Source organism: Chiloscyllium plagiosum, unplaced genomic scaffold (assembly GCF_037043375.1).
Source record: "Chiloscyllium plagiosum isolate Xiang-an unplaced genomic scaffold, Cpla_swu_hap1 HiC_scaffold_47, whole genome shotgun sequence".
Taxonomy (NCBI): Eukaryota; Metazoa; Chordata; class Chondrichthyes; order Orectolobiformes; family Hemiscylliidae; genus Chiloscyllium; species Chiloscyllium plagiosum.
In genome coordinates, this window is record NW_028270185.1 from 17,839,446 (window position 1) to 17,863,746 (window position 24,301).

General features: G+C 38.1%; 1 protein-coding gene across 15 annotated transcripts in view; it reads left to right on the plus strand.

Annotated features, from left to right (window-relative positions):
* LOC122542710 (ryanodine receptor 1-like) overlaps positions 1-24,301 on the plus strand; it is a 404,506-nt gene that overhangs the window by 254,743 nt on the left and 125,462 nt on the right. For all 15 annotated transcript variants that reach the window (XM_087983940.1, XM_087983944.1, XM_087983942.1 and 12 more), the window contains 9 exons: positions 1,549-1,664; positions 3,237-3,304; positions 4,954-5,075; positions 9,500-9,549; positions 11,766-11,826; positions 12,163-12,401; positions 16,334-16,415; positions 18,158-18,288; positions 21,225-21,545. In XM_087983940.1, the coding sequence (XP_087840066.1) occupies positions 1,549-1,664; positions 3,237-3,304; positions 4,954-5,075; positions 9,500-9,549; positions 11,766-11,826; positions 12,163-12,401; positions 16,334-16,415; positions 18,158-18,288; positions 21,225-21,545 (1,190 nt within the window). The remainder of the gene's footprint in view (positions 1-1,548; positions 1,665-3,236; positions 3,305-4,953; positions 5,076-9,499; positions 9,550-11,765; positions 11,827-12,162; positions 12,402-16,333; positions 16,416-18,157; positions 18,289-21,224; positions 21,546-24,301) is intronic.

Sequence of the window (24,301 nt, forward strand, 5' to 3'; positions counted from 1 at the left end):
TCTGCAAAAGCATGCTTTTTTCACAATCTCAAAGATGCCTTGGCTTCATCTGGGGTCAGATTCAAACCAGATACTTCTCCTCTCCAAAAAGGGAGAATTCACCACATTCCACCAGCCCTCACCCTTCACAACCCCCTCTTTCACTTCCACTTACCTCCACAGACTCCCCACACTGCACCTAAGCCAATCCATGCTGGGCCTGCACCCACCCCCACCCCCCAATACTACAACTTTGAATCTACTTCCATTCATCACTATTTCCCCTTCACCTAATTGCCAACTCATTGCGTATCTACAAGTACCCAAACACATGCAAAAAACAGATATATAGTTCTGTTGCTTAAATTGCAATTGGTTGAGGAAACCACTCATATTCATAAATGCACATTTTATCACTTCTTGATAGGTGTTGACATTCCTTGACACACCACCACTTGTTGAAGGTGTTTCTCAACCATCTTGTCAAGGCAATAAATGCAGACTGTCTAGAAGTGCACATACCTCATATAAACAATTTATTTTAAAAATAAAAGTTAAACCAGTAGCAGAGAACAGCCATTATCACTTACATGAGAGACGGTCCATTGGTCACAGATGAAATAAAGGAAGCAGTGAAGGCTAAAAAATGATATCATGGCACTATCTGGCCAGTTCATCCCAGGACAAATGATAGCTGGTAAAAAGCAGCTAGGAAGAAAATTACTCTGTCGGACAGTTAAAGTACAGATTTGAGATAGCCCAGGGAATTCCTTATGAACTCAACCTGCAAGCCTCTCTTATGGTTTGTCCTGGAGATCGTACTCGTTGGTGGTCTAGAATAAAAAGAAACTCTTATAGTTTAGTGGAAGAATTTGGACTAATCAATTGTGTTAAAGATCATGGAGAGATTGGAAAGGATAGGAATAAATAAAGTTCACATTGCTTATGGTGTTTTTGGTGGGATATGTTTTAAACAGGCAGAGGTGATTGGCAAATTGGATTATTATGATTTATTCAAGGATATAGGAGGACAAAAGGGAAGATCAAAAATAGGTAGTGGAGTAGTTTAATGTTTTGTTTTGGAGACATATTGGCTCTCAGAAGGTCTTGTGGAGCAGCAGGTATCATTCTTAACTCCAAGCTAGAAGTTCTGGGTTCAAGTCTCCCTCCAGGCGAAGGCTGGATAGTGAAGCAAAGTGCATTTGTAACACAGCTAATCATTTTGAGGAATAACCTGCAAATCCTTCGCCTGCACAGCAACGGCAGGAGATAAGAACAGGAGGTATTCCTGATCAGCTAGCTGATTGAAAGAAATTGGAGTCTCTTCCATCATCATTCACTACTGTAGACTATAACGTGCATGGGAAAATGTATATGGGAGAGCTGCAGAATATTCTGATCAAAGAGCAGGAGGGAATGGACTCCTGTTGGAACAAGAGGGAGAGGCAGATGATTAAATAGTCTCTCTTCTGATGCAAAGAAATCAATAGTTTTGAAGTAATTTCATTACGTTAACTGTTGATGTTTTTAATGTATTCAAAGTAACATGGTTTTTAAACTCTTTTATAGAGGGTTGAAGGACATGGAACTGGACACGTCCTCCATTGAGAAGAGATTTGCCTATGGTTTTCTGAAGAAATTGTTGCAGTGGTTGGACATAGCTCAAGAGTTTGTTGCACATATAGGTATAACTGGTGAAGTAACTTAGTTGATACTCATGATTTAATGTGTTAAAAATGTATTAGCATTAATAGATATATATTCAAACCACAACGGCACGGGGCGGCACAGTGGTTCAGTGGTTAGCACTGCTGCCTCACAGCACCAGGGTCCCAGGTTCGATTCCAGCCTCGGGCAACTGTCTGTGTGGAGTTTGCACATTCTCCCTGTGTCTGCGTGGGTTTCCTCCGGGTGCTCCAGTTTCCTCCCATAGTCCAAAGATGTGCAGGTCAGGTGAATTGGCCATGCTAAATTGCCCGTAGTCAGAGGGAAATGGGTCTGGGTGGGTTACTCTTCGGTGGGTCGGTGTGGACCTGTTGGGCCGAAGGGCCTGTTTCCACGCTGTAGAGAATCTAATCTAACCTGGAAATCATGGGGGAAGCTAGCCTAATGGCAACTATTGATTGTCATAAAACCTGCCTGATACACTAATTCCTTTTAGTGAACAAAATCTGCTGCCCCTCTGTAGTCAGGCCTGAGTGTCCTCATATACTAGTCGCTAAAGTGAACGTTAAGATATAGCAGATGATACTGCAGGCAAATGGTATGTTGGCCTTCCTAGTGAGAGGATTTGACTTCGGGAGCAGAGATGTTGCACTGCAACTATACAAAGTCTTGGTGACACTACTTCTTGAATATTGTGTGCAGTTTCAACTCTTTATCTGAGGAAGAATGTTCTTGCTATAAACGTAGTGCTACTGAGGTCTACCAAACTGATTCCTGGTTTGGCCAGACTGATGTATGAGGAGAGATTGAATCAATTAGGATTATATTTTCTAGGGTTCAGAAGAGTGAAGGGGGCTTCTCCTACAAACCTGTAAAATTCTAACAGGACTAGATAGGATAAGATGTAGGAAAAAATTGTCCTGATTATGGGGAAGCCCAAAACACAGGATCGCAGTCTAAAAATAAAGGGTAAACCATTTAGGACTGAGATGAGGGGAAATTTCTACACCCAGACAGTGATGAGCCTGTAGAATTCGCTACCACAGAAAGCAGATCAATGTCTGAAACATTGTACGATTTTAAAATGGAGTTGGATATCGCTGTTGGGGCAAAAAAGATCAAAAGATATGAGGAAAAAGCAAAAACAGGCTATTGAGTTTGATAATCATCCATGATCATCTTGAACAGCATAGCAGAGGCAAAGGGTCAAATGGCCTGTTGCTTCTATTTTCTCTGTTGCTATGTATAGAGGGTAAACATTAGCAAAGGTTGATTAGCGTGAATGGCAGTTTATATAGAGTAGCTCTTGTATGTGTATTTATATATCACATGAGAAAAGATTGGTACAAATGATATTATGAAAAGCAGATATAAAAGCTTGATGGTACTTGGTTAGTGACTTGAATTCAGTCTTCGGTATCCTGGAGATAATGATGTCATTCAAAAATAATGAAAATGTACAAGGTTGTCATATCTACTGGGCAACCTGAAATAAGTTGGAACAATTGATATTTGAGCACTGAATGTATTTTTTGGGTCATAATTGTCAAAGGTGCTTCATCCCAATGTTATCTCTTTGTTCAACAATGCAGAGGCTGTTGTAAGCAGTGGAAGAGTTGAGAAATCACCCCATGAGCAGGAAATCAAATTCTTTGCAAAGGTAAAAATATGGGCTTCACTCAGCTAAGAGATAATTCCAGTGGCAATAGAATAAAGGTCAGGAGTACATTGTATTTGTATAATAAGAATTGAACTGGATGTGTTGTGAAATAAAAAGATATTTCATTAGATTAGCAACTATGTCTTACAGTTGGACAAGATAAACCGTTTCTAGTATTCAAACCAGTCACACCAGATCAGATTGATCCTACAGAATTATTCCAGCTTAACTGGGATCTACCTGTAATTTTCTGAGTGTGGAAGACCTCAAAGTTATGATGTAACCTTAATATTTATAATTACTTTATATGGGAGATTGTTGCATTAAATGCCAGTGATATTATCACTGGCATTTAACTGTCAATCACTATTGGCTGCTGTAATCTCAATGGCAACACTTCTACCAATTAGATTCCACTTGCTACCTAGTCAACATTTTCCTTTGGTACAGTGTAAGTGTTGGTTTTCCCCCTTATGTTAGTATACTTGAGAATTACCCTGATGAGGGCAAGAAGCAAACATCAAACAAAATGCATTATTTTACTGTTCTTTTTAATAGGCTCGGATACACAGCCTTGCAAGAGAAGTGACCTGATCTAAAATAATAGAGAATTGATTTTTGGTTTAGAAAACTTGAGATTGAAAGTTTTTAGGACATTTCAGAAGAGACCTGACTGGGTCAGCAGCAAATTTAGTTTTCTCTCCCTACAAAAGTATAGGAAAGTGGAGGGAAAGCACAGTCATCTCAATAGAAAAGTTTAGGTTGTGAAGCCCTCAGATCAGGTTTGGTTAGAAGCCTACAGGGTTTTAAAAACTGACAAACATCAGTGTTCATGTAAGAAGACTTCATAGTTCATAGAGCAGAAACTAGGATCTGACTTGTGCAGTAGTACCATCATTGGAATCATAATATAGTTCAGGTTGATGTTTTAACAGTCCAGCTTCCACGTTAACTGACTTTGTCCAGACCGGTCCTTTCATAAAGACTGCATGCTGCTGACCTAGAACACAATAGGTTTTCATGTCCATGTCTGACATATCAAATTCAAATGAAGCAGTTAGATAAATCTGTTAGGTGAAAGTGAAAAAGTGAAAGTTAGATAAATCTGTTGCCTACTGTGAAGAGCTTAGTTTCAGACAGAGAAATAAGGCTCCGCTATGATGACCTTGCGATTTGCATTGTTAGAATAATGGCAGGTCAGAAGCAGGAGAAAAACAGCTATGAGCAAGAATTATTTATGAAATCTGATGTAATTTCTAGCTAGATAGCTGATTCCATCCAAGGTGGAAACTTTAGACTAATGTCAGTAGATGTAACTTAGAGTTTAATGATCAACACTGTTATTGTTCACAAAATGATTTTGTCTAAACTTGTTTTATTGCAAATAACAAGGTTGCTAAAATTAACAGAAATGATTGCATTGTAACTGAGTGACTATTTTCAGACATTTTACCATCAAATATCATGCATGATGATTATATTTGTTTGCTGTATTGTATGTTGTTATAGAAAACAATGTATGCCTTTATCGGCTATCTGGAAGTATATTGAATGATACATTGATTAGTGAACTAATTGCTTAGCTTATTAAAATGACATTTCCATATTAAAACTCTTAAATCTCTAATGCATTCATTTTTGTTCCTCAGATTTTACTCCCTTTGATAAATCAATACTTCAAGAATCATTGCTTATACTTCCTTTCTACCCCAGCTCAACTCTTGGGCAGTGGAGGACATTCCTCAAACAAAGAGAAGGAGATGATAGCCAGGTCTGTGCTCTGGGTTAGGATGTATATTGGACAAGAGTATGATAAACCATGAATATAGTGGCTTATTGTTTGAAACATCCTTTCTGAATGCATTTTCTTTATAGTTACCTTCATTGACCAGGATGATTTCAATAATATCTGTCATGATTTGGAGATGCCGGTGTTGGACTGGGGTGTACAAAGTTAAAAATCACACAACACCAGGTTATAGTCCAACAGGTTTAATTGGAAGCACACTAGCTTTCGGAGCGACGCTCCTTCATCAGGTATAATTCTTCAATGTATAATTTCAGTTACATCACACTGCAAATTTTTGCTATAAATTCTGTGTTACGATCGAGCCCTCCACAATCACCTGATGAAGGAGCGTTGCTCCGAAAGCTAGTGTGCTTCCAATTAAACCTGTTGGACTATAACCTGGTGTTGTGTGATTTTTAATAATATCTGTGGTTGCTGTAAATACTGCAATGCATTTCACAGCATTAGCAAACAGAATCGGTCACTGGTAATGCTTGCTTTAACAAGTGTTGATCATTTAAACTGGCAAATACCCTCAATGCTTTCAGTCTCCCCAGATAAAAGCATAGAACTCTGGAGAAACTGAGTAGATCCAATGGAGAGATAGAGTTAATGTTTTAAGTCCAGTATGATGTTTCTTCAGAATCTCGCCAGATGTTTGCCACATTGTTTCCAAAGATTAGCAGCGCAACATTTGAAAAATTGGGAGCAGACAAAATATTTCACTGCAATGCTGCCAGATTTCCAACTTAAATATTCAAGTATCATATTGATACTGGACTCTAAATTCAAACTACAAGCTTAGTGCTGGTTTAAAGTTTAACCCACTTTACATTGCTGCTTTGGTTACAGTATAAATGCAGCCTAAAATAAAATCATGGCTGATTTTAAAAAAGTTATTTACCAATTTAGTTGACCCATATGCTGATTGGAGTATATTTTGCCCACCATGATTCCATCCTACCCCATCACTCGACAAAACAAATCAATTCGCTTCAAACTGTAATTTTGAGGTGGTAATCTCAAGGGATTCGAAATGTAATTATCCGTTAGTGGAGGGTGCTTTCATGGTTTGACATCATTTGAACATGTTGCTCAGAGTCCTGTCACGTAATGACTCCTAGCTATCCATTGTTCTCCACTTAGTGAAAGATTTTTATATGTCCTTTTATTAAAATGATGTACTTCGGAATTAGAGGGATGTGTTGCAGTCTGATTCTATTCACGGCAATTTATATGCAGAAGGACTTCTGTAGATATCCCAAAATGAATAACTGAATTCACAGTCCTCCTTTTGACAACTGCCATCTCAAACATTCCAACAATCCAAATTGTGGATGACATTTTATGGTACTATACAGTATCTGAGATGCTGTAGAGCACCAATAATCCTGTCACAGTCTCCTTGTTGCTTTACTTCCCCTTTACCTGTAGTTCTCTGTACAGCAATCTGGATTTACCTTCAGTTAACCTTCCATGAGGAAACAATTAAAAGTGAAATCATGAACATTTTTGTAATTTCCCTACAATTAGCACAGAAATTAGGTCTTTCTCCTAACCCTCATTCCATCCTTCCTCACCTCTCCTGCCACCCTCATCCTAAACCTTTGATGAATCCCATTCTATCAATATTACAATAATTTGCAACAATATAAGTGTATCATCCACAGCTTGCTTGAGGAATCCATCAAGTTAATCAGTGAAGAAACCAGGCAGGCCTGAGGCTCAGTGAAGCAAAGTCCTTCCTCTTAATCTGAACAAGTAATAATTATTAAGCTGATTGGCGTACCATGGTGTATGGGCTTCTGCTGGGATTAAAGCTTAGTGGGTATGTGCCAAAGCTTTAGAATAAGTTCTGAGCTGTAGATCGAAAGAACATTCAGAAAAGGTTCACTCACCTGATTCCTGGGATATAGAACTTAAGTTGTGGGGAAAGGTTGAGCAGATTGAGTATAAACCCAATGGAGTTTAGAAGAATGTAGTTTTATTGAAACACAATAAGATCCTGAGGGACATGACAAACTGGATGCTGAGAGAATGTCCCCATTGTGGAGGAGTCTAGAATTAGAAGACATTGTTTATAAATTAGGATTCTGTCATTTAAGTCTGAGATGTGGAGGCTTTCTCTTCCTCAGAGAACAGTGGTTGAATCATTAATTAAGTTCAAGACTGAGTGAGATAGATGTTTGATCAACAAGAGGTTCTGAAGGGTGAACAGGTGGATGCAGTTACGGTCACAATCTGATGAGCAAGCATGAGGAACCATTTGGCCTGTTCCTGCTCCAGCTTCTTGTGGTGATATCTTGGGAAGGAGAGAACTGTGATTTTGTGTCAAATTCCATTCAACTTTCTCATGGTGCAAGCCTGCAGTCAAAGATTTTCAAGGTAATCGTTCTCATCTTCTGAGCCTGATAAAGTTCCACCTAAATTCTGTAATTCAGGTTAAGAGCATGACTGATAATATAGGAAGTACAAAAGTGAATGATATGATCATTTAGAAATCAGAAGAATACAAGCTCTGGACATGTTAAAAGAAACAAAAATTAGATGCTGAAACATAAGATGGAGATCTATACATAAAATGCTCAAGTCAGCAGCCAAATAAGTTTGCTCTTGACGGTTTCCAATTCAGAGATCAGAGAAGGCAAGTTCCAAACTTATTGAAAAATCGAAAGAACTGCAGATGCTGTAAATCAGAAATTCTAACATTTTAGGGCCACTCAACCTGAAATGTTAACTCTGATTTCTCCCCACAGATCTGCTGACCCTTTCCAGCAATTTATGGTTTTGTCTCTGATTTACAGCATCGGTAGTTCTTTTCATTTCTATTCTTTTCCCAGTCACATGACTATTCCAGTTCAGTTTGTTCTCGCCTTTACAATGTTGATCTACTTCATCAGGGTAAATTGTGCCACCTTCATGCTTACCAATGTTGGCCAAATGTCTCTAAAGAATACTGTTTCATCAGGATTTCAACTTGTAATTCCTTCTCCTTGATGTATTCCTTCAAGAATGGGAAAACCCAAAATCAGCCAAGCCATTTCAACTCAGTACTAAGTTCTTAAACACCTTATTTTGGTTGTTGCAAGAACTATAACCCACCAAATGTAAGTAAATAATGGAGAAGACATTTTGAAACAGTTTCACCTCTCAAAAACATTGTTTGATGGACAGCTGTTTCTCTAAGATTAGTTTTCCTTTGATTAGTTAACCTACACAAGGTAAGGAGGGCTCAAATGCTAAAAGTTCAACTGTTGATAATTTTAATGTCTGACACTTTATAGAACTGTCATAAAAGCAATTTTTAAAATGGTGTTCTGGATGTATGACATTTTAAGAAGTTTTTTCATATATGTCATTGGTACTCTGGAGTGTGTTGGTTTTGTACAGGGTGTTTATTAGTTGAATGGGCTTAGGTTGATATGAGGACATGGGTAAAACCTTTTTAACTTGCTTTTAAAATGGTTTCTTCATCCAGACACTTTAGAGGGACCATGAATCATGACTCCTTAAAAGGCTGGCCTGACTCCACAAAAATTAAGTTACTTGCACCTTTATCCTGTGCTGATTTTAAAAAAAAATTGGGGTGCTGGGAATCCCAGGAACCAGGACCCAACTACTAGCTTCAAAGGTCATCAGAATCTTTCTGGCTCATGAAAAATTTCTGATGAAAACATTCCTGATGAAGGGCTTATGCCCGAAACTTCAATTCTCCTGCTCATCGGATGCTGCCTGACCCGCTGTGCTTTTCCAGCGCCACACGTTTCGACTCATGAAAATTTGGCCCTCATTTAAAACTTTGCATTTCAATTTGAAATATCCCTTAACATCTTTCTTTAAAGTTGGTAATCAAAGATTGCAACTTACTATTTGTGAATTTTGCCACTTGAGCCAGCATTATTTTGTGCTATCAGGGCTTTCAGTACAAATGAAAAAGAACAAAAGAATTAGGAGCAGGATAAGGCATTCAGCTCTGGAAGCCAACTGCATCATTTGATGATATAGGACCAGAAATTGCTGGGAGAGCTGTCATTGTAAATTATTGTGCTCTAAAGTAATGCAAGAGGACAAGAAACAAAAAATTCAAATATAGAATTGACAAGTTTTATGAAGCATTTGTTTTAAGGTTGATTGACTTCTAGCATGACCTGGGCTGATAAATGATGTAATGTTGGTATTAAAGAAGTAATTTTGCCCACTTACTAGAGATTTTGAAACTTACAAGTAAAGGAAAATGCACCTTTCTAGCTAGCTACACATATGGTGCACAATTTAGACCAACCTAGTCTAATCTGCTTCAGGCTTCTCTCATTGTTACTTCCTCTCTCTCAATAATTACTGGTGCCAGTTCTCATACCTTCTCACTTCTGTTCTTCCTGATTTGTTTCCCTGTTTCTCTACTTCAGTATCTTCTGCAAACTCGCAGCCTTGATCAGACATAGAGTCTCCCTCTTTGGTAAGCAGCATGGAGTGTTGGAGCATAGTGTTTGTCACTTTCTGAAGCTTGTACTGTCCAGTCACGCTGTTGTTCTGTCTGTAGCTTGGATTTGTTTTCTTTCTATATAAGCCTTTCCTCCAACGAAACAACAATTTGAAATCCAATGTGTAGAATAAGTACTGCAGTTGTTCTTCATCTTTATTCCCTTCAGTACGTTTTAACTGGTATTATGTTGGTCTTTTAATTCAGCTTCTGAGAGGCCACCTTTCAATTTTTAAGCCTTGAAATTGTAAAGGTAGTCCAACAGCAAATTCTTTGACTCAATTTTATCAAATTTAAAGATCAGCATCGGAAAAAAAGCTTTTGTTTCACTCAAAAGCTCTCCAGAAGAAGGTGGTGAACTTCATCTCAGTTTCTTGTGCCATACCTTTTTGTTTCTTGTGCTCTTTCAGGTGATTAGATAGAATTAATTTATACAAATATTCTACCTTTAGTATATTTGTGTATCTTTATGTGCTTATACTATAGTATGTCACTTGACTGTTTCAATGCTACATGCAGCCAAGTGTGTCACAACAGCTTGAAGTGAAATATGATGAGATTAAAAAATTTGTTGTTCAATAAAAATGTTGTTTCTAACAAAGCAAGCAAATTAGTACACACAAACTGGAACAACTTGGGTAAATTAATCATTTCAATTGCCTGTGAGTGTCTGTTTATAAATATCTGTATGCGTAACATTTAAAAAAAAAATGAATTTTGAGACTGGGAACGCAATTCATGTTCCATGTATTCAGAACTATATATTATAAGGTAACACATTTTAATCCGACTGGAAGAAAAATGGGTGACTGTAAAAGCACTCAATTTGTTCTTCTGCTCTCAACTAGAAAATATAGTCTGCATTTCATCGTGTTGAATAGGAAGGAATCTTATTTAATTGTGATAATATCCACAGCAGCTCATTGTTAACAGTAAATCTGTTTCTAAGTTTTGTTGAAATTTATGAATATATATAATGTGGTTATTAGAAAAAAATCATCTTTTATTTGCAAAGAATTTTTTGATTCTTATCATAACTGAGGTTAATATCTTTGGGTGGTTGCTCAAATCTGGCACTAGTTCAATATAATTGATTGTTTCATTTTGGGAAGGTCCTATCTGACAACAGTCCTATTTCATCTGAGTTTCATGAATAAGTTTGTCATCAGCAAGGTACATTTGTATGAATCTCCTCTCCTTCAGTTCATGACAGTCCAGATGGTCATACCTTTCCATTTTTTTAAAACTGGTTGATCAACCCAATTCTCTGTATGGCTGTTATGGGAAAACACTTCAGTGTCTCCAAACCATTCACATTTTCCCTTTTTAGCCACCTCATGCACAAACTCAAAGATCTCTTACTCCTTTTCTGCCCAACAGACAAACTGACCTCTTCCTGAGAGTGATTTATTTCTTCTCCTCACCATGATTTTCTGCATTTCTCTTTTTGTTGTTGATTTTCTTTGTCTGCATGTGTTCTCTGATCATCTTCATTTTTCAGCTCCTCCAGTTGCAGCTCTCTTTTCTCCATGCCTGCCACATGACTGCTTTCTTAGCTGCTTTCCTGTTTGACATGGCTTCCTGGTCAAGGGTTACTAAGTGGACTAATCTTTCTTATTATCCAAGATTATTATAGTTTATACCTTTACAAATGATGCAAGCTCTTAAATGCTCTTTTCAAAATGTGTAACTTTTAAAGCTTCTTTTAAAATAATTACAGTAACAAATCTCTTAGTGTACTTCATTCTCAATTGAAATTTTTCTCTCCTTCCTATTGCTAACTTCAAGAATATTACCATATGTGCCTTTTATTAAAAAAGAGGAGAAACAATTATATATTTATGACTTTGCCCTATCGCTAGTGTTGTAACACAGGCGAACGAAAAAGCAAACCTGTGCACAATGAGCTCCAATAAATAGCAACAAGAGAAAGTACAGATTACCAGTTTTGGTAATGTTTATTGACACTAAATATTATTAGAAAACTTTTTCATACAAGGCTATGAGACATTTTCCATCTATCTGAGTAGGCAGGAAGGGCCTTGCTTAACTTTCTTTTTGTGAGAGCAATATTTGCTTGAAAATCCCAAATTTCCACTGCATGTGCAATTTTGATACAAACGTTATTGCTAAAACAGTAGCCTGGAACAACTTGGAACAAAACTGTTTAACTGTTCTTATTTCTGAAACAGGTACTGATGCTTCTGCAGTTATAAACTGTTTGCATATTTTGGGAAGATCTTTAGATGCCAGGTAAGTCCATTTTTTCAATCCTTAACACTCTAGATTTAAATTGTGCCTTGGGTATTCTTGACAAACCTCTTTATATGATCTGACAGCCCAGCTCTGTCAGCAGTTAATTTTTGTTTGTTAGTCTTGTATTATTTTCTCTCGTTTTTACTTTCTTCCCATTCAAAGGTATTGATTTCCAAGTGGGGATATGCCTGTCTGGGCATCAGCACCCTTTCAATTATACTGCACTGGCAGCATTATTCAGCATAGCCATTCACCAACAAGCATTTATAAAGATTTTTTGTCTTGTTATAAATTTTCAAGCTTTGACATATGTGTGTTTCTACTTGTTAACAGGACTGTAATGAAATCTGGACCTGAAATAGTGAAAGCAGGCCTGCGGTCATTTTTTGAAGGAGCCTCCGAAGATATTGAGAAAACTGTGGAGAATCTGAAGCTTGGCAAAGTCTCTCAAAGTCGAACACAAGTGAAAGGAGTTGCTCAGAATGTCAATTACACCACTGTGGCTCTTTTGCCTGTACTTACCTCATTGTTTGATCACTTGGCACAGCATCAATTTGGAGATGATATCATATGTAGGTATTAAAAAGGGTCAAAAGAAACAGCATTCCTGCCAGCTATGCACCGTGTATTTTACATATTAATCAGTAATGAGGTTCTTTATAAATATGTTTAATATCTATTACCGACATGTGCTTCCAGCAATTTTTTTAAAAAATTGATGAATTCTTCTATTCACATTTATAATGGAAAACCTTTTAAACTTGTCTCACTGTAATTACACCCTCCTGTCACCAATCTTTACTGGCAAGTGAATGACATTTCAAGCATTTCAGTTAGAAGCAAAAGTTTGGCCCTTCAAACCTTTTTGTCATCCAATATTTGATCAGTTGGTGTTTTAAATTCAACATTCTTATCCGCCCTTGATAAAATTTGGTTCCCCTTCCTGACAGGAATCTATCTACCTCCACCTTAAAAATCTTCAATGCCCCATCTTCACCACCACCTGAGACAATTTTCTCATCTGTGATCCCTAATTTCAATTTCCAACTTCAGACTTGTCTGCAACAGCGATCAAAATTTTCACATCCATCATGTCTGGTCTTTCCTTGTAAGACAATGTTCTCATTCCAGGTATCAATCGAGTAAACCACCTCCGAAATGCCTCCAGTTCATTTACATCCTTCCTTAAATAAGACCAAAACAGTACGCAGTTATCATGATACATATTACATGATATATTTATATCAGTAGTTTCCATTATCAAAGTAAGGAAAGAAACTTAGAGAGGAAGTATAAAAGAGAAGATAGAATGTGTGACCATGAAATGAAGACTGCATAGCATTGGCAAGCTTAGGACAGTTCTCTCCAGTCTCCAACCATGTTTCACTTGGAATCCCACATCTGGATTTGACTTCTTGTATAATGTCACAGGAGATCAACTAGTTGAGTTTATAAACTTTGTAATTGGGTCAATAGTGGCAAAACAGACAAAAGTTGCACTGCAACCAGAAATCTTCATTCTTGTCTTGCAATTTATGGTTAAATTTAAATAGGCATGTACTTTTCAAGGAAGAATCCACATTTACAGATTTCTGTCAAATAAATATGAACCATACTATCACAGCTTAATCAGATTTGTGTAATGCAGCTAAATTTGTTCTGTATTCACAGCACTGCTAACAATTAAATAGTAAAACCGCAGAGGTTCTCGTAAATATTTCCATAGGCTTGATCCTATAAGCAGCAAATTATCTCAAATTCAGTCCAGAGTCTGTGCTTAAATGAGCTGAACTGGCTGCAAGATTAATCTGTGTTGAGCTAGATCATGAAAGAAATAATTGGCTAGGAATGCTGCTGCTGGTAGTTATTGATCCTTATTTGTTTGCTGAGGATAATACAGGACTTTGTTCTAATTCTTCCCTTGTCTTTCTCGCCTTCCCATGTGATTGAAAAGCAGCATGATTTAAAACATTGACACAAACATGAATGATAACTGAGACATGGTTAATTTTAGAGGATGCTGCTAGCTGCTGTTATCAGTTGCTAGGTTTTAGCATTGGTGCCCTCAGTTTTCAGTGCAGTAAAGCAATGGCATTATCAAAAGGGCATTCTGCTGATCTCCATAAAGTGAGTGAAAGACAGAATGGTTCCTGCTCATAAGGAAGTCATTCAGACCATAAGTCAACGATGGCTGTATGCAAGAGCAACTCAACTGGTCCCATTCACTTACTTTCTCTGTAATCCTGCAAATATTTTCTCTCAACATTTAACTATTACCCTTTTGAAAGCCACAACTGAATTTTCTTCCACCATGCAATCATTTAGCGAATTTCAGATACCAACCATTTGCTACTTAAATATGTTTTTCTCCTTGTATTGCCTTTGGTTCTTCCTGTCATTCACCTTCATACCAAGTCCTCTGGCTTTCAACCCTTCTTCAAAAGTTCCCTGACCAGAACTCTCATGATTTTTTAGCACCTTTCTGAAATCTCCTCCAACCCTTCCCTCGGGAGAACAAGTGCAGTTTCTTCAATCTGTAGATATAACCAAATTGTGTCATTCCTAAAACTGTTCTCTCAAATCTTTTCTGCACCCTTCCAAAAGCTGTCCTTCCCAAATGTAGCAGTCAAGATCAACTGAAGTGCTCCCAGTTGAGGTCGAAATTTATCAGTTTGTCAAAATTTCCTTGTCGTTGTACACCATGCTACTGTTCATGTAACACCCAGGTCACAAATGTCTTTGTAACTATCCAATAAATGTCTTTGCAACTATCTCAATCTGACCTTGGCACTTCAGTGATTTCTACCCCAGGTTTCTCTGTCCCTGGAACCAGTAGGCCATACCACCACTCCTCACTCTCATTCTTCATACCAAAGTTCTGCAGTGAATTTCATCTGCTTAGTGTCTTCCTATTCCACCAGGCTGTTTATGTCCTCTAATTGCCTATCATTATTAGCAACAGTGAAATTCTAGTAATAGAGTATTTTCATTTGTTCCTCAGAGACTTGACTAGCTCATCTTGTTGAATTCTTGTTGGAGTGCCGATCAACAAACTAAAGAACCATCAGTGGCAGTTCATAGGTTGAACTAGACAGGAAAGGGAAAATGGAAACATCAATGTGCTGGTGAGGGGCAGTGGGAGGGAGAAGTTTCTAGAGGATGGTGAGGTTAGAAGTGTGAGATTAAAATACATTAATATCATTTTTGGATTAATATTAAGTTTAGATTTTAAAATCACAGCATTCCAATGTTGTTTACTTTTGTGAAAGAGGTTTTTTTTAAAAAGAAGCTGAGTCAGACTGTCCTTCCTGACCTAATCCTGTAAGACCCCCCGGAGTGTTAGTTGGGTAGTTTATGACAGGTGAAATAAGTATTGAAGACTCTTAGCTTGTTTTCAAATTACAGTAATCAAGGATTGATTTTTGGTTTAGGAAACCCAGAAATTAAGAGTTTTTAGAAATATTTGGAGGAGATCTGGGTATTCTAAAATGTTTTCAAACTGCATTTTATATCTAGAAAGTTTTTATAATTTTCTGTTCTCCTGTTAAAGAAACTGTTTAGCCTTCTGTGACTGTTTCAGCAAACAACCAGTTGGTTAATTCAAATTTTAAAACATATACATGGTTTGTCAAGCCAAATTTCATTCTGGGGTCTGACTTGTCCAGTAGTACCATGGTGGCTCAGTGGTTAGCCCTGTTGCCTAACTGCACTAGGGACCCAGGTTCGATTCCAGCCTCAGGTGACTGTCTGTGTGGAGTTTGCACATTCTCCCTGTGGGTTTCCTCTGGGTGTTTCGGTTTCCTCCCACAATCACAAAGATGTGCAGTTTAGGTGAATTAGCCAGTATAAATTGCCCATAGTGTTCAGGGATGTGTAGGTTAGGTGCGTTAATCAGAGGTAAATATAGGATAATAGGGTAGGGGAATGGTCTGGGTGGATTACTCTTCGGAGATTCAGTGTGAACTTGAAGGACCTGTTCCCACACTGTAGGGATTCTATGATTGTACCATCAACTCGGAAATTGACAGTTTATTCACTTAGCTGCACTGTCTGTGTATTCCCATCCCAAAACCTCCACTGATATGTATACTGTTTATGCAGCAATGATGATACTAAAATAAATGTAATAGCCAGTGCTATGGAGATTTGGGGTTAGATTTATGTACAGCTTAATTGTAGGTGAGGTATTCAAGCAACATTGAAGGCCTGTTCTTTGCTGCTAACTATTACTTCAAGTGAAATCAGAGGACTAAATTCATTTTGCTCCATCAGTTTACCATCTAGATGATGAAGATGGAAACCTCTCACTTGTTAATTAAGTTAGGTTGATAATGGTCTCCTGTAAATCAGCCACTGTCATTGTCTCACTGGTATGAATCGTTGTCTCATTGTTATATTTTAAAGAAATAAGTAAGCTGAATTCATTTTATATTGAGCCACTTATACTTGTGCCCCAATAAAAGTTTTGTGCTAATGTTTTTGGATAATTTTTCTTATTTTTCAGTGGATGACGTTCAAGTCTCTTGCTATCGAATCTTGTCCAGTATTTATTCTCTTGGAACCACAAAGAACCCTTATGTGGAAAGGTATTCAAATTGATATGTCAAATCTGACTGTTAAGTTTGCCAAGAAGGAACAGGGAAAAGCAGTTAGGCCGCGTCTGTTGGCCATTTTTAAAAGAACAACCAATGCCTAGTTCCCATAGTTTCTCAATTTCTTTTCCTTCCACTACACGGGGAAATTTGTAAGATGTCCGCTTCATTGATCTCCTTTGGCTGCATCTACAAAAATTATTTCCCTGTTAATGCAAAATTGACTTGGTTTCACTAACTCATTCTTAGATTTCCAAATTTTAATTTGCCTCAATAAGAACTTTTGACGATTTTCTATCAGGAATAATTTTTCCCAATCAATGTTTAGCAGTTTCCTTAGCAGTATTGAAAATTTGGAGTTTAGTTGTCTGATTTTCTGGATCACTTGGAACTTTAGACAGTGGACAGGCAGGTGTAGGGAAGACAAATGGTTCAATGACTTTCATTGCAAGGGGATTTGAAATCATATGTCTGTCTTCAGTTTTATGGAGCTTTGTTGAGACCACATCTGCCATAAAGAAAGGATTAGGAGGCGGCACGATGGCTCAGTGGTTAGCGCTGCAGCCTCACAGCACCAGGGACCCAGGTTCGATTCCAGCCTCGGGCAACTGTCCCTGTGTCTGCGTGGGTTTCCCCCGGGTGCTCCAGTTTCTTCCCACAGTCCAAAGATGTGCAGGTCAGGTGAATTGGCCGTGCTAAATTGCTCATAGTGTTAGGTGCATTAGTCAGAGGGAAATGGGTCTGGGTGAGTTATTCTTCAGAGGGTCAATGTGGACTGGTTGGGCCAAAGGGCCTGTTTCCACACTGTAGGGAATCTAACCTAAAAAAAAACTTACTTGGCATAGAGGGAGTATAACCAAGGTTCACTCAGCTAATATCGGGGATGGCAGGACTGTCCTTACTTAAGGAGCGATTGGTTTGACTTGACCTGTATTCATCAGTTAAGAAGGATTTGAAGGGTTCTGATTGAAACATGTAAAATTCCTATAGGGCTGGATATACCAGATGCTGGGAGGATGTTTTCCTGGCTGGGGAGTCTAGAATCAGAGATCACAGTATTAGGGTACAGGGTGGACCATTTAGGACTGAAATCACCAAAGATTTCTTTACTCAAAAGGTAGTGAACCTGTGTAATTCTCTACCATGGAAGGCTGTAGAGGCCAAGTCACTGAATATATTTAAGGAAGAGATAAATACATTTTTAGATGTTATCAAGAGATAAATAGAGAAAACAGGAATATGGCATTGAGATAGAGGATCAGCTATTGAGTATTCTGTATGCCAGCTGTACTGAGTGGCAGACCACACTCAAAGGTACAAATGGTCTACTCTTGCTTCATGTTTTTATGTTTCTAATTTGGATCCGAGAGACATGTAGGTCAGCTTTACAATTCAGGCTTCTTGTGGGGAGCCTTCTCTCTTAGCTATGCATTGCAGAAAATTATAGGTTCATTACCTCTCGTGTACTGCCACCAGTGACCAGTCTGAATTGTGGTGGTTTGCAATTATTGACATGTATGATGTATGAGAGACGTTACAGTCATATATCCAGCATATCTGGACACAACCATCAAACCATTACTTAGCAGCCTAATGTCCACCCCCATTATTTTTGTCACAATTTTGTGGATGTAATGTAAAGACATCCTTTAAAACTGCAGTTTTTATTCAGCAAATATTTTCAGAATGTTTTTGTTTGACCTTTTATTTTAAAAGGTTGTGTATTTTTTTCACAGACAGCGTCCCTCTCTGGGTGAATGCCTTGCCCGACTTGCAGCTGCTATGCCAGTGGCTTTCCTTGAACACCATCTAAATGATCATAATGTATACTCAGTTTACAACACTAAAACAGCACGGGAGAGAGCCAGTAAGTACAAGAGGAACAAAAGACAGTTGGATTTACCAAATCTTACAGCTCGTTGTATTTGTGAATTTGATTGATGAAAGCTGTTAATAGAGAATTAAATGTGAACAAACAAAATGTGTCTGTGATCTTGTTTCAAACTGATGGATCGACGTCCCTATGTATTTGCCTTAAAGCATTCCACATGCAAAGAACTTAATCAATCTCAATGTGGAGGTGCCTGTATTGGACTGGGTTGGACAAAGTTAAAAATCACGCAATACCAGGTTATAGTCCAATAGGTTTATTTGGAAGTACTAGCTTTTGGAGCGCTGGTCCTTCAGCTACGTGATGAAGGAGCAGCGCTCTGAAAGCTAGTGCTTCCAAATAAATCTGTTGGACTACAACCTGGCATTGTGTGATTTTTAACTTTGGCAGTCTCAGAAATGTTTGCAATGGACAAGGATTCACAGAATAAAGCTGTTGCTATTTCTGCACAGTTTAGCAGTCTCAATCAGAGATGTCATTGGAAGACAGGTGTGTTGATGATGTGGTATTGGATGCCCATCTGACATTAAGGCGGGAAAATATCTTTGAACTGGAGTGGTGGATGTTATACTTTGCATTTAACAGTGCTACTGCTGATGTTTTGGTGCTTGTTGCAGTAACTGGTTAACTGAATTCCAACCATATTAAATTTCACACTGGAACGTACACTAAAATCAACCTGAATTTTGTATATCCAAAAACATTCATTTAACAGATTCACCTGAGGTTCCTAAAAACTGATTCGTGCAGAAGTATCAAATACAAAAGAAAAGTGATCATTTTCAGCCTTGCACGTTGTCTTTAATTGAGACCTTGTGTAGATGCCTCTCAAAATAAGGAATAATATAGATTGTGTTTCATTAATTATTGTCCTGTCTTATAAAATGTCCTGGAAATTTAATACATTTGTATTGGTGTGTTCAAACAGAACCAAAAGATCAAATAGGGTAACTAAAATACTGTTTTTCTTCATAATTATAACTTTGTTGTGAATTTTCAGGGACTATTCTAGTCCAAAGTATAATTATAACTATTACTTGTATTTTATTACATTAGCTACATAGCTGAAACAGAAATTCATTACTTTTTACAATAAAGCAAAGTTATTTTGTATCAACTGATGTCTCCTTCTGAACTGTTTAAATCGCCCTAAATTTTAGAATCTTGTCTCTGAGAAGTATCATTGCAGTAGCTGCCAGCACCTATAGCATAAATCATTTTCTATTGAGAAATAAGCAATTCTGGTTGAGGAATTACAGTTACGGGCTGGTTATTAGTCTTGGAGAAGAAAACAACATAGTAAACGAGATAAATAAACTAATAGAATGAGCAAGTCAGTGGCAAATGAATTCCATTAAGCATAGGTGTGAATGGTACATTTTTAAAGATGAAATGAAGGGGCAACACGTTCCTTGAAAACCAGGAGTCTAACTGGGCTAGTGATCCAGAGATTCTGGTTTTGCATATTTTTAGAAGGAGCAACACAGGATAACATTTGCATAAAATTGCAAGTAAAGCGCAGGTTTATTTGTAGAAGAAGAAAATTGGAGACAGGTAATGTTAAATTTGTTTAAGACCTTTAGATTGCATTTAGAATGCTGTTCTCAGTTCGATCTCCATATTGCAAGAACAGTGAGCAGAAAAGTTGCAAAATAGATTTGCAAGAATTAAATACAAGAATATAACTTATCAGAAATAGCAATTATCTGAGCTTACCTGTATTTCTCCCTAAGGGGAGAAGACTGAGGGCTGACCTAGTAGAGATCTATAAAATTAGGAAGGGGAGTGATAAGGTAGATATTTAGAAAGTGTTTCTACTTACCAGGAAGTCTAAATCTAAATGTCGTTAACATCCAGTAGTCAATAAACCCAGTAAAGAATTCACAAGAAATGTTTTAGCGCAAAAAGTGGTTAGAATGTTGAACTTGCTTATACCTGGAATATTTGAGAGAAAAGGCATTGGTGTATTTAACGGGAAGCTTGATAGTGCATCAAAGGGAGTAGAATAGAAGGATGTGATAATACTTGAATGAAGCAAAATGACAGATCATTTGAACTCAACGGACTACTTCTCTGCTATAGGTATTATGTCATTCTGTGAAGTTGGTAAGATTCAAAGAAATCTCAGAATCAGGGAGCTTGACTTCTTACTGCTCATATTAATACTTCAGAATGGACAATAGCAATAGCTTCTACTCACTTCCTAGCGCATGGTCTTTCCTGCCATCCCAAGCTACCCACCTTTTGCAATCCACGATAAATATTTGATCTAACTTCAAATGTTCAGAGCCAACAGAGTATACAAAACATAACTTCAATGAATATGTAAGGTATTGAATGTAGAATGAAACCTTTACATTTTCTTGAATTCTTCTGAAAAAAAAGTCTTATTTTAATGAATCCATGAACTAATGCATCATTTTCCCTTTTTGATCTTTGCTGTGATATACCTTTTCTTTTCCCCTTCGCTAGTTTTTGCCATTGCTGTGGCCTGTTGGTAGCCATTGATGTCTCACCCAAACGATTGTTACTGAAATCGGATAGGAAATGTCAGCAAATAATTGACTTCACAGGGTATTGCAACCAAGCTCAGTTCTTCGTTTACACATTACAGCTTTGACCAGCATCATTGGATAACATCTGCAGTGCAAACTTTAATGGATGTATTCCTTCCTTTAACTCAGGTGTGTTAATTCTAGCATCCTGATCATCACCTGTTGAAATCAGTTAACCCAGCCCAGATGAACTTGGACCCTGCAATATGGCTAGCTATTCTCGAAATACTCAATCATTTAGAAGAGGGATAATTTGTCTCTTGTTACTGTACGGTTGTTGCATTTAAACACTGTAAAAGAACATGTGTACTGTTATGGATGGAAATAATTTAATTTGGTTTTCTTTTCTTTCAACAGTTTTGGGTTTGCCAAGTAGTGTTCATGAAATGTGTTCCGATATTCCTGACTTGGACTATCTCATGAAAGAAATTAATGATCTCGCAGAGTCTGGTGCTCGTTACACTGAGATGCCACATGTTATTGAAATTACACTTCCTATGCTGTGTAACTACCTGCCACGGTGGTGGGACCATGGATTTGACAATATTCCTGATGAAAACACAACATGCTGCACTAGTGTGACCTCTGAGCACCTTAATGCCCTTCTGGGAAATATTCTGAAAATCATAGTTAACAACTTGGGCATTGATGAAGCATCGTGGATGAAAAGACTTGCAGGTACATGTTAACCCAATAACTGGGAAAGCATGCTATATATTTAAAAGGATTCAAATATTCAACTTGCTGCAGTTTGCAGAAATGTGCATATTTATTCTTTTTTTTAATTCATTCATGGGAATTGGACATCACTGGCTAAGCCAACACTTTTTAACCCATCCTTAATTGACCAGAGGGCTGTTAAGAATCCACCACATCACTGTGGGTCTGGAGTCATGTAGGCCAGACCAGGTAAGGATAGCTATTTCCTTCCCTACAGGACATTAGCGAATCAAGTGGGGTTTTCCTGACCATCAGCAATGGATTCATGGTCATCATTAGACTCTTGATTCCACATTTTTTTATAGACTCAATTCAAATTCAACCATTTGCTGTGATGGGATTGAAACTTGGATTCCCAGAACATTACTTGGGTCTCTGAATTAACAGTCCAGTTCTAATACCACTAGTTTCTAATGATTTTCCATAAATTGAAGTCAAAACTGACCGGGTTTGTCCTACTCAGGAAGATTCAACCTGGTCAATTACTACTCCATCTACTCTTGATCAGCAAAGTGATGAAAAGTGTCATCAAAGGTATTTTCAAGCATAACTTATACTACATTAACTTGTTCAGTGATGCTCAGTTTCAGTTTCTCCAGGGCCACTCAGGTCCAGACCTCATTAAGGAATTGATACAAATTGAACAAAAATCTAGACTCGAGGTGAGGTGACCTTATTGTCAAGGCAGCATTTGACCAGGTGTGGCAGCAAAGGGCCTTAACGAAATTGAAGTCATTTGAAATCAGAAAAACCTTCATGGTTGCACCCATGTCTAGCACAAAGGAAGAAGACTAGAGTGGCTGGAGGCCAATCATCTCATCTCCAGGATATCACTGTAGGAATTCCTCTGGGTATTTTCCCATTGATCTTCAGTACTTTTTCATAGCTTTGCTCCATCATAAGGTCAGAAGTCAGGAAGTTCTCAAATTGTACAGTTGTCAGTACTGTTTACAAATTTTCAGATGCTAAAGCAATCTATGTCCATCTGGAGCAAGATTCAGATTGGACTACCCAGTGTCAAGTACACAAGTGCCAGGCAATGGCCATCTCCAGTAAGTGAGAATCTAACCATTGCCCACTCAATAGCAATGCTATCTCTGAATCATCCATCAACACCATGACAGATACGATTATCTAGAAACATAACAGGAACAACTATATCAATTCTGTGGCTGCAAGAGCAGGTCGGAAACTGAGAATATTGCATGAACACTTCCAGGCTTCCAAAACCTATCGACCGTATACAAGTCAGGAATATGATGGGAAACGTTCCATCTACCTGGATGACTGCAACCTAAGACCATTCAAAGCTTGACACTACGCTGGGCAATGCACTCAGGCACCATTTAAAACATTCACTCCCTCCACCACTAATGTGCAGTAACAACAGTGTGTAATCATTTACAAGATGTATCGCTGCACCTTGCCAAGTCTCCTTCATTTCAAAATTGCAGCCTCTATTAGCTGGAAGGTCAAGGGGCAGCAGAGGCAGGAGAACATCATCACCTACAGTTCCAAGGCAGGCACCATCCTGCCTTGGAACTAATTTCATTGTTCCTTCACTGTCCCTGGGTCAAAATCTTTGAATTCATTTCCTGACAACATTGTGGGTGTACATACGCCACATGGACTGCAGCAATTCACTACCACCACCTCAAAGGAAATTAAGGATGGGCAATAAATACTGGCTTAGCTAATGATGCCAGCATCTATTTAAAAAAAAGGATTGTTCATTCCATGAAATAAGTAGATTACTTTGTATATAGGTATAGATATGTGAGGAATAAAAGGTTGAAGAGGGTAGGAATAGGGCCAGTCAAAAACAGAAGTGGGAAGTTATATGTGGACACTAGAGATCGGAGAAGTGCTAAACGAATATTTCTCATCTGTTTTCACTCAGGAAAAGGAGAATATTGTAGAGAAGAAGACTACAATAGGGGCTATTAGACTAGAAAGGTTTGAGGTTAGTAAGGAGGAGGTGTTATCAATTCTAGAAGTTGTAAAAGTAGATAAGTCCCCTGGGCTGGATGAGATTTATCCAAGAATTGTCTGGGAAGCGAGGGAGGAGATGGCGGAGCCTTTGGCCTTGATCTTTGAGTCGTCATTGTCTACAGGTTTAGTGCCAGAGGACTGGAGGATGACAAATATTGTGCCCTTGTTCAAGAAGGGCAGCAGAGATGACCTACGTAACTATAGACCAGTGAGCCTTACGCCTGTTATAGGAAATGTTTTGGAAAGGGTTTTACGATATAGGAATTATAATCATCTAGCAAGCAACAATTTGATTGGAGATGTTCAACATGATTTCATCAAGCGCTGGTCGTGTCTCACAAACCTGATTGAGTTTTTTTGAGAAGGTGACCAAGCATGTGGATATGGGTAGGGCAGTTGATGTGGTGTACATAAACTTCAGTAAAGCCTTTGATAATGTTCCACATGATAGGCTTTTGGAGAAAATGTGGAGGCATGGGATTGAGGGTGATTTAGCAGTTTGGATTAGAAACTGGCTTTCTGAGAGAAGGCAGCAAGTGGTGGTTGATGGAAAATATTCAGCCTGGAGTCCAGTAACTAGTGGTGTGCCAATGGATCTTATTTGGGACTACTGCTGTTTGTCATTTTTACAAATGACTTGGACGCAGGCATAGGTGGATGGGTCAGTAAGTTTGCAGATGCCACTAAAGTCGATGGAGTGATGGATAGTGTGGAAGAATGTT